The 11248-nt window shown below is 33.6% G+C and overlaps 1 protein-coding gene across 1 annotated transcript; it reads left to right on the forward strand.

Annotated features, from left to right (window-relative positions):
* Positions 1–2836: 2836 nt before the first annotated feature.
* On the forward strand, positions 2837–7030 carry LOC117118093. Its single transcript, XM_033262590.1, has 7 exons — positions 2837–2923; positions 4112–4343; positions 4517–4669; positions 5789–5944; positions 6110–6235; positions 6483–6524; positions 6912–7030. Exons 1-7 carry the CDS (start codon positions 2852–2854, stop codon positions 7028–7030), a joined length of 900 nt encoding a protein of 299 aa, XP_033118481.1. The 5' UTR covers positions 2837–2851.
* Positions 7031–11248: the final 4218 nt, after the last annotated feature.

Here is an 11248-nt window from a genome sequence, read left to right on the forward strand (position 1 = left end):
ATATATGGTCATGATGTGCCTATATATGGTCATGATGTGATGTCACCGTGACCATATTTAGGCATGTCACATGTCTTTCTCAAATATAATTTGATAGTCTGGACAGGGCCTAATGATAGTCTGAATAAGAGTTACATAGTTTTATTAACATGGTTAGGCCTAATTATTTATTTTTTTGTTTCCATTGAATGGGGCTTGTACTCTAAAGCCTTGATTCCATAAGATCACTACGTCGCAACTGTATTTTAACTCCAATCGCTACAGATTATCAGCCTACGCAATCGGAGGGCTCTCCTATTTGACCGCCAACCAATCAGTTGACTGTGATAGCATGTAGCAACCTTATCGAAACCAGGCTTTACGCCTCTTGCTTTGGAGATGTAGAAGAGGGGAATTGTATTATACTGAAGCAGTAAGTAATATTATATAAATCCCATTACATACACACATACATAGGCCTACATTAGTAGAACTCGGGTTGATTTTTTTTTTTTTTATCACAATAATGATTCGTTGTCTGTCTGTTTCTGATAGATTATATGGTCATACCGCTACCCACGTGTATTTCAGATAGACCTATGTTTATAATATTTTTATTTTGATTATATTAATTAGTTTGTGTATAGTTTATTTCTGGATATTATCGTTGCTTGTTAGGTATTGTCATAGAATATGGCCTACTGTAATGAATTTATTAATCATTAACATAATGGCGCGCCATGAATTTTGTTCAGAATTTTTCAGCCTACTTATTTTTGAGAATATGCTGTGGGTCCCATTGAGGTGCCAAACCGGTCGCTTGCGCTACCCACACAACCAACTCAGCATAAATAATATTAGGGGCGGATCCAGAGATGTCCGAAAGCAGGGGCTAAACATTCCGGATCCGCCCCTGGAAAGGGTGGGGTGGTGAAATGGGCCCGATCGAGAAGTAACACAATCCTAGGGACCCGGGAAATTCTCCCTCCAAATTTATGCTTTCTAGACGCCCGAAAATAACCTCTTTTTTTTTTCTACTTTTAAAAAAGAGTGGGGAAAAGAGCCCGACTTGTACCCTTCCCCCTAAATTTCCCCTGAATATAGGCCTATATATTTAGGAAAGCCTTTAAAACTCTCCCCTCGAGCCATGGGTCTTCGTTACTCATTCATCCCTCCCCACCCCCCAACTCACATTTTACCCACCGGCAGAATACACCCGACCCGCCCCTGATATGAGTACAGGCCTAGGCATTCGAAAATGTAGACGTGAGTAAATAGGTTAAATAGACAACGCTCTTGAGTTCTTCAATCTTGTTTGCATTGTATATCATGTGTGTTCACATCACAATGTTGTTCTATGACTTCAAAGTCTTTTAATGTCAGGCAAACGACATGATATTATATGCAAATTGTATACCGCCCTCCCAGACCTTGGATAATATTAATACATAATTTCACCATAAATCTTTCTAGACAAACGATCTGGTAATACTGCCATTAAGATGTCGGTGCTGACCGTTCCCTCCACCCTCAACTACTAAAAATGAAAAAAAAAAATTTTAGTGAAAAAAGACAATTGAAGTAAAATTTAATCCTCTATCTGTGAAAATCCTTCTACCTGGATCTGCCACTGGAAATAATACCCGAAGCTAAATCACTTGACTCGTACTAGAGAGGAGACATGTGTGTTAGGCCTGAAGACGTTTTATGCAGTTTTATCATACGACTTTTCCCGATCCCCATTACGGCTCTGTTTCATTTAATTGCAGACAATATCGGTAGAGGTAGGCCTATATGGAAATTAATTACTTACAGCTACCTACTACCGTAAGAACCTATTTTTCCTAATGAGGCGATTTAGTTCGCATGGGGTTTGTATATAGAATAACGAATCACGGAGATGATTTAGGCCTAAACAACGGTAGGCCTAAGCCGTAATTAAGGTTCAAATTGTACAGACGTGTGTTTTAAATATCGCAATTTTCCACTGGGGCTCTGTTTCATGTTGCTATTTTAATTACAGACAATATCGGCTACAGGAGCATATGGAAATGAGTTAGGCCTACAACAGCCGTAGTCAAGATTTTCAAACAGGGCGAGACAATGAGGGTGGACCCACTTCACGCGTAAATTCAAATAATGTGGACCCATTTTCGCAAACGTTTACCCATTTTGCGACAAAAATATTTAAAATCTGGACCAATTTTCTTAAATGTTAACCCCTTTTAGGCTAAATATGAGAAATCTGAACCCATTTTTAAAAATGTGGACCCCATTCTTTGTGGACCCTTTAGAAAAATTGTGTCACGGACTGATATAGCTGGCTACGGCATTGTCACCGTCATTATCTTATTTTTCCTAATTAGGCGTTTTAGTTCACTGGTTTTGTTTTTTGTTTTGTGTTTGTTTTTGTTTTTGGGTTTTTTTTTTGTTTTTTTTTTTTTTTTTTGTAATAATATAGACTAACAATGAATCTTACTAAAAAACGATAGGCCTATATCTGCAACTACCAGTGCAGTGATATAAAAGTTTTAATTTGTTCAGACTCATTGCGTTATCGCGTTATGTGGTAGTGCGCCCTCTAGAAAGATTTTTTTTCCTGATTTTATTTATAATAGGTGATGTCATTTCATATTTATCGGTATTTACAGTATACTGTATCCGGTATTTATAAAAGTATAGAATGGAAATTGCATCATTTCGTCATCGGCTTCAAGGATATAACTACATAATATCTGAGTCACAATTAACCACAATGTTAGGCGTTAGAGAATATTTACCGGTAAGTTGTATCTTGTAAGTTGTATAGTTGTATAGTTAACAGAAATAAGTAAATTACCGGTACTTGCCTACGACACCAATTTATACCTCCATGCGTGTAAGATGTGTAACCTACATACGACACGATTTTATGAATGAATATGACCTTGATGCTACAGTACCGGTATTGACAAGTTTTATCTTGTTTTAGTTAAGCTTAGAATTTATCGGTATTTTGTGTTTGTGTGTGTGTGTCTATATATATATATATATATATACATATATATATATATATATATATATATATATATATGTGTGTAAATATTTTATATATATTCTTTTGGACCTGAAGACAACACAGTTTTAACTCTATTTACTAGATTTAGGAAATCATATTTGTTTCTGGAAATAGTTGTGGTTTTCACGATGAGCAGTATTTTGTATACATTCAGAAATAATGGTTTAGTTGGACACAGATACAAATTGTGCGATATTGCTCTTAAGGCATGTTTTTGTAATAGAAACAATTTGTTGATATACACTTTACTGCAGTGGCGTATCTAGGGTGGGTGGGGGGTGGCCGCACGCTCCTCCAATAATTACTCATGCTACCCCAGTTATCCCCCTTCCTCAAAAAAAATTCATTTGAAAGTAGTTAAAAATCACCTTATTTTGCGAGTAAGCACCCCTCAACTTATTAATGGGGCCCCCCAACTTTAGCTTTGTGCTTCCCACCCCATCAGCACCCCCATTTCAAGACTACTAGATATGCCACTGCTGTAGGGAAGGGTTGTCCAAAAAATTGATGACGTAACCGTATTCGTTATCGTTTTCGTAAGCTTGCAAAAGCTCTCTAATTCTCTTTCCTTTTAATTTCATGTCACTTTTAATTAATACTTTTTAATATTCTAAATTGCAACAAATATGATCTTTGACTTCTTTGTAATAATTTTATTAAGTAAATAATCAAAAGTAATTTTACAAGAATATTCAAACAATTTCAGATTCAGATTCAGATTGTCTTTGATGTCTTTGTAATTATTAATTTGATTAAATAATTAAAAAGAGCGTGTGAAAGCCTTAGTACTGAATAATTATAAACCCAAAAATAAAAGCATGGAACTGAAAAATTAATACCGGTAATACATAACTATTGAATAAGTCTTCTTGAAACAGTTCACTATCAGGAACTTTCCAAACGCCCGTCGTTTAGCAGTCTTTTGTTTTCGGATAATTATTTATTTATATTAAAATAACTTCATTTATCTTTTTAGTTTAGTATGATGATATTGAATTTTATTAATGTAAGCCAATCATAAGGGGGTTTTCACCAGTATTCGTTGTTAAATGATTATTTGTTTTCTTCAAACAGGTTCCGAGATGTTGCAGTTACAAATTAGCGTCTGTAGTTCTATGTCTAATTGTGGTGTTAGACTCAAGTATATATTCAGTTACCGCGACAGATGCCTGCAATGGTCGCTGTCGTGAGTTTGTAAATGTGTATTGTAATTCTGGGACAGGTGTATGTGACGATTGCAGTATATACTGCTCCACCGATTCTATTTTCTATAATGAAGAAAAATGTGATGAACTCTGTTCGAAAGGTAAGTCTTCATAATAATATAGTTCTTTATGTTTATTTCTTTATTTGGAAATCGAAATACTATATCGACTCGATTTCCTATACGTTTTATATAAACTAATTATAAGTTTATTGTATTTTGCAATGTACTACTATCTCCTTTACCACATTATACGTTTACAATTGTGTCTATAGAACCGGTTCCTACTGATGCTTGTGCAAATAGATGCATAGATTTTCCGGACACGTACTGTAATTCTATAACCGGTTCCTGTGACAGCTGCAGTATATTCTGCTCAAAGAGATCAGACTTCTATAATTCCACAAAATGTGCAATTAAATGTCCAGGTAAGGAGATTTTAATTACAGTAGAACCCCTATCAAGGGGCACTTATTGGCACATATAAGCATCTCCTTAATAAATGTGTCCCTTGAATAGGGGTTGCCCGTGTGTTAAAAGATATGATTTCCTTCATTTCGTATCCAAAAAAGTGTCCACTTATAGGGGTCTCCCTTTTGGGATTGCCAAAGGAGTGGTTCTACAGTACTTCAAAAGTACGATCAAGAAATGAAGACAAAACATGTATAGGCCTATATTTAAGCACTGACCTTAAAGATGTACTGTCCCTTGAAAATGACCAAAATCATAAAAAATAATTTTTAAATTAAGTTGCTCATTTTGCAGTAACATACAAATTATTAACTTGAGCATAGAAATTATTAAATTAAAAAAATGTGTTCCCTGATTTTTTAACTGGATAATTATAATAAAGATAATAAAACACTTCCTGTGATTGGAAGTGTTTCTATAATTTTTTCGTTGTAAAATGATGGTTTTTATTGGTAAGCATTTTTAAAATACACTTCTATGTTCTATGTTCAAGTTGATAATTTTTATGTTACTTCAAAATGGGCAAATAAATTTCAAAAATTATTTTTATGATTTTTTTTTTGTTTTTTGCAAGGAACAGTACATTTTTAAGTGAGGCACAATTATGAGGGTCTTTAAGGGTTCTTTACAGATTTCGTAGTGATACGAATTGGTACGCGGGAGAGGGGTTAATCTTTATACTTGATTCTTGGTTGAAGCCTAGTTGATAAATCATCATGAAAATGATTGTATGCAACCAGTTATGGGGCCAGGGGGTAAACATTAAACTGTGACGGAGTACAAAAATATAAATAATGTAAAATAGAAGGAAATAATATATGAGGGTCAGTCGCATTGCAGTTGCTCTAAAAATCTGAGATAGTGGAAATCACAATGCCTACAGTTTTATAAGTTTTGGTGTCTTCCTAAAGGACCGTGGCAACAAACGCCTGAGTCTAACGCGGTTATGGTTCGGTGGTAGGTTCTGTGAAAAACAAAACAAAAAATTTTAAATCAGTTGAGTACTGGAAGAATGGGCATTTCTATTTTTTTTTTTTTTTTGGATGCATGATACCTAATGATTATTCCCTTTCTAGGTAGAATGCCCACACCTTCGCCGACTGAGGGACCAATACTTTCAACAACAGAGGACCCTGTAAGCACACAGACCTCTGGCATCTTTTCAAAGCCTGCGATAATATTACGCAATGAACAGCCCGAACTTAAGATTGAAACCACCGATAGCAGTAACAGTAAGTGACATATATAATGCAAACATTTCTTATTTATATTTTTTTCCACATAACACCGTATAGTATCTGTCTCTTATACACATCTAGATGTGTATAAGAGACAGATTTACAGGGATGACGTCATCCGCCATAAGCAACTCTCATTGCTTTCTGTTGTTCTGTTAGGTGATAACACTGGTGATAGGCCTATGTTTGTTGGAATTGTTTGCGGATTAGCCGTATTTTGTTTGTTATTGATAATTGGGACGATTTATATAGTCTGCCGTAAAAGACGCAAGAGAATACAATCAGGTACGGTACTACATATATTAATAACACCTACAAACAAAATTATGCAACAGCACCATATCATTATAATCAATATTTATTGTATGGAATTTTCATACATTTCTATAATAATATAATTTTTGAGTTTTAAAATATAATATATGTATGTTATGTTTTTATATGCATTCACTTCTTAATTTTATACTTCATCGTTATGTAGGCCTATGTCTATGTCAATAATAATAATGAATTTGCATCGTGTGGTTTACAGGTTTTCATGAACAAGTGGTTGATGACGAGAAAAAAGCACTAGGTAAGATATATCATTATTTATATCTGCTATTTGCAATGCTGTTTTACATTCACAAAAATAGTATGAAAAAATCAGTTGCTTCCAAATATATTCCAAAGAGGCCCGTTTGGTTAAGGCGTTTGCACAGCGTCTTCGATTCCGGGCTGAAGCTACTAATTAGTACAAACGCACATCCTCTATAATGTTTAAAAAAAGTATCGCTAAATTCGATTTTAAGTTGCAAAATTTTAAAGAATGAAAAGCATATCACAGCTTGATATGAACACAATCTCTATTTTGTTAAAATTATTACAGAACGTTAATAGGATTTATCATGCATCTTACTATGGTGTATTTCATCATTGTATACGTAATACTAAGGTTAACTTTTGATTGTGTTAAATACAGGTGCTCATAGACAAGAGAAGGGCAATCCTCATAAACAATCTGAAATGGTATTGGGACACGAAACATCACCGTTGAACAACGGCGACGGTTCAAACGGCAGTGATATATCATTGGTTTGATTACTGGGAATTAATAATGGTATGGTCTGATCATGGTCTGATGTACGCGATGTATACATCCCTTTGGAATGGTCTGGCAAGTCAAACCGAGTTAATAAATCTGTCAACACAGTCCAAAACACATTTCTACTTTATAAATCTTATCATTTTTTTAAAGTAAAAAGTGCCCGGAGATTTATATAAGCATGTCTCGTTTCAGAATGATTAATTACATCATTTAACTGGCAAACGAGTGTACATTTGGGCTCATTCCAAAAGTCATTTTCTCATTTAACTATTTTTAACTTATTAAACACCGTATAATCAATGGTATACTTTTGGCGTACCTTGATTTAATATACTATAATATAAATGGAGCGGACCCTCATAAATTGTATTAAGAATAATTATTGTTGTATTGTATTTTTGTATAGTATTTTTATCATTATGAACATAGTACCGGTAAGATTTTTAAAGTATGAGAGTGCAATTTCCGGGCACATACAGGTCCATATTGTCAAAATGTTCTCACCTCAGCCCAAACCATGGTGGGGCAGAGCTGGCGTCGACTTCTAAGCCCCCTACCGCCAAATCCTGCATCCACCCCGAGTAATACACGACCATCGGTATCGAACGATTATGTAGCTCAGTGTGTAATCAACCGTACGAAATTGGCCATGTATTTTTTTTGTTTTTTGTTTTGTTTTTTGTTTTCTTCACGTCATTTTCTATAAAATGCTTTTATAGGTAAAAACAATTAGAGAAATTGGGACAATTATTGGGTCAAATTATATTCAAGAATCACCTTTAAACACTTTTAAAATTCAATTAAACCTCGTCGAAAATAATTCGGTTTATTTGTTTCCTTTTTGTCGTTTGTGTTTTTTTTTTTTTATATTTTGATGTTTTTTTTTTCTTTTTGTTTTTTAACTGTACAGTACTGTAGTTTACATTTTTCGGATCTTGTGTTTTTATCGTGATTTTAATCTGTAAAACAGGACCATATTGTACAGCACTTAATCGCGGATTATGTTATTCTGTACAAAGATAAGTTAAATAAATACATAAAATAAAATATAAAGTGCGTACCTTAATGCTTACGGCTAATAATATTTTGTATCTGTATGGGTATTGAACTGGATCTTAATGTTGAGTAAAGCTTGCAGCAAAGCATGTTCAATTCAATGTATTGTTAAAACAGTTATTATTTAGGCCTATTCGTAGAATTAAAAAATCATATTGTATGTAACTTTATACAGTACAGTATAATTGTATTGATATCTTCTGCTGAATATGACATCTTTACCTACTTTTAGTGCTTAGATCTCAGCCAATATTCAACCCAATTGACACCTCTTTAGATTTTTATTTTCTTTTAAATTTCTAATTAAAAAAAAAATCTAATATGTATATATGTATATATATAAAACTACCAATAAGGATGACTTTTTTACCTTGATATTGTTCAGGTACATTCCGATGTTTTAAAATCTTTCTATTTTATAAATTATTCTTCAACGTTATATTTTTAAATCATATTATGTATTTATACATCTCTTATGTTTATTTATTTATCACCATTCAGCTTTCCAAGTTATCAAGATTACCGTCTATTATAAAATTTGGAAAAACCTAAAAAAATATGAACAATAACTTCTAATGAACCACCGATCATGGGCTTAAAATTAAATTTTTACTTACTTACCTTTTCACTACAAATTCCACAAATTGATAAGCAGCCAATTTGATGTCTATGCAAAATAATACAGGAAATAATGTTAAGTATGACGTCTGTTAAGTGCAGAGTAATCAATGTGTTAATTTTTAATTGAAAGTTAATATTAAGATATAAACGATGAAGTCCAACAATGAAATATGCCAGAGTAAGGCGAGACTTATTTTATATCTTGTTTAACAAACCCGCCGACAGCAAATATTGATAATTTCGAATAAAAAGAAAATATTATTTTTAGCCAATTAGCGCCACGAAAAAGTGGAAATTTCAGATTTTTCCCCCTGTATTTTTATTACGCTCTCTGCTGCCTTGAAATTTCCAAAGATAAGATAAGCGTATGTATGTTTCTTCCTAACTATATATTTTTAAGATTTTATTTTTATTCTGCCCTCCTAATCTTAATAAGTACGGTATGCGAAACAAGGAATAAAAAAAAGTCTCACCTAACTGGTCAGAGAGAGTGAGACCTCCACTGGTAGCAGTGGCGTATCAAAAGGGCGTGGGGGGGGGCGCACAAAAAAAGCCCCCCCCCCCCCCATTCGAAAACTTCGAAGCAAAAAAAATTAGGCTAGGCTTATGCTTATGCTGTCACGGTTAACGTGTATTCGGGAATCTAAGATGCAATATTTTTCAGTGGGCGTGGCCACCGAAAATAAATTCCACGCCCCCTCATATTTGGTCTCGCCCCCCACCAGCAATTGTTTTGATAATTTAAAACAATTCGTTGTGTATTAAAATACTGTCAATTTAATTAAGATCCTTTGGAAACTGTTTGAAAACATTTGGAACGGGAGTGCAATTTCCAGGAATCTAGAGTTGCAACTTGCTCTACCATCCTTATTTTATCTCAGTCCTAAACTCAGTGCATGCTGTGGGTGTTGAGACTCCTGGTAGTTTCCCCCTACGATTTTTTTTAAAAATCGCAACAAATATTTGATTTACTTAAAATTTAACGGAGATAAAAATTCAAATCAAGACACATAAGAATATAAAATGTCTAACAGTGCAATATCAAGCCATTTAGAGTTGCCACTGCATATATATATGTATATATACACATATATATAATATTAATGAACACACATAAATATATATAGAAAATATATTCCCTGAGGAATGAACCAAATGGCATCTTTATTTGAAAATATTGTAGTATTATTATTATTGAAGAAGTTTATTATTGAGCGAGTTTATATATTCAAACATAACACCCGACGGTAGGCAGTCATGCGTGTAATCAAGGACTTATAACTGTTACCAACAGTAACAGTTAAAAGTCCTTGGTGTAATCATGACTAAGAAGCCATAAATAGTTCAGCTTGGAAAAGCCCAGCACCGCTCCTAGCTGTATGTTCTTTTATTATCTCAGTGCAGCATGCTAAAATCAGGGAACAGTGAAATTTCACCGTTCCCTGCAAAAACATACTAGACCAATCTGTTCGATATGGTATTCAGGTAAGATTTGTAATTTTAAGAAAATTAATTAATAAAGGTAACATTATTAATATACTCTTTATTATAGTGATGTAACGATCATACGTAGGCCTAGCCTACTACAAATACAATATGCCGACTTATAGGCCTGAAAAATGCCAACTTGTAGGCCTATGGATTCACTCATCACAGCAAATTAAATGCATGAATATTTATTCAGTAGGTAAATCTACTCTACATTAGCGTGGAGTCCTGTAGTTTTCTTATGTGCATATAACAACAAATAATTGAATGTACGTGTTTGGAAACTGAATACTGTAATTTCCTTCTTGCTTATTACCTCCATGCTTATATATGCTTTGATATACATTGACAAATTTCCGTCACTGTGTATTCAAAACCAATCAAAACACAGTAAGTGGACCGCTGAAGTCGGATTGGACAGTTCCGTTAATAGAGGCATTACGTTATCGCTTGTGCTTTAAGTAAACAGATATTTGGGAATTCCGTTGTCTATAAATTGCGAGGGGAAAATACAACCAAATGTGTGACATCTATTATCAACTTAATGATATAATCTTGTACATTCCAGTATAATCGAGGTTAGCGTCAGTGTTCCAATGAGACTTTATCAGGATTGTTTTGTGGGATGCGGTGCTTTTATTTAGGTATAGGCCTATTATTTATTATCTGTATATATATGTATATATATATATTTATTATCTGTATATATATATATATATATATATATTGTATATAAGCAATATAGTGGTCTATATCATATCATGAAGGAAATATATTATATATATTTGTTTTGTAGACCATTCTTATTTTAAGATGGTGCATTGTTTATGTAATACTATTTTGCAATTTGCGTAGCACATGACTATGTATTCATGTACATGACTATGTATTCATAGTCAGTGTACCACGTCACACAGGGCTGACCCAAGCCATGTTTGAGTCTGTCGTGTTTCATTCTTGAAATCCTGAGCTGCACTGATGAAATCTAACAACATCAAAACGGTACTGTCTGCAGATTGTAATATATATATATATATATATATATA

The sequence above is a fragment of the Anneissia japonica genome, unplaced genomic scaffold (assembly GCF_011630105.1).
Source record: "Anneissia japonica isolate Jap-2015-1 unplaced genomic scaffold, ASM1163010v1 scaffold287634_len692169_cov176, whole genome shotgun sequence".
Lineage (NCBI taxonomy): Eukaryota > Metazoa > Echinodermata > Crinoidea > Comatulida > Comatulidae > Anneissia > Anneissia japonica.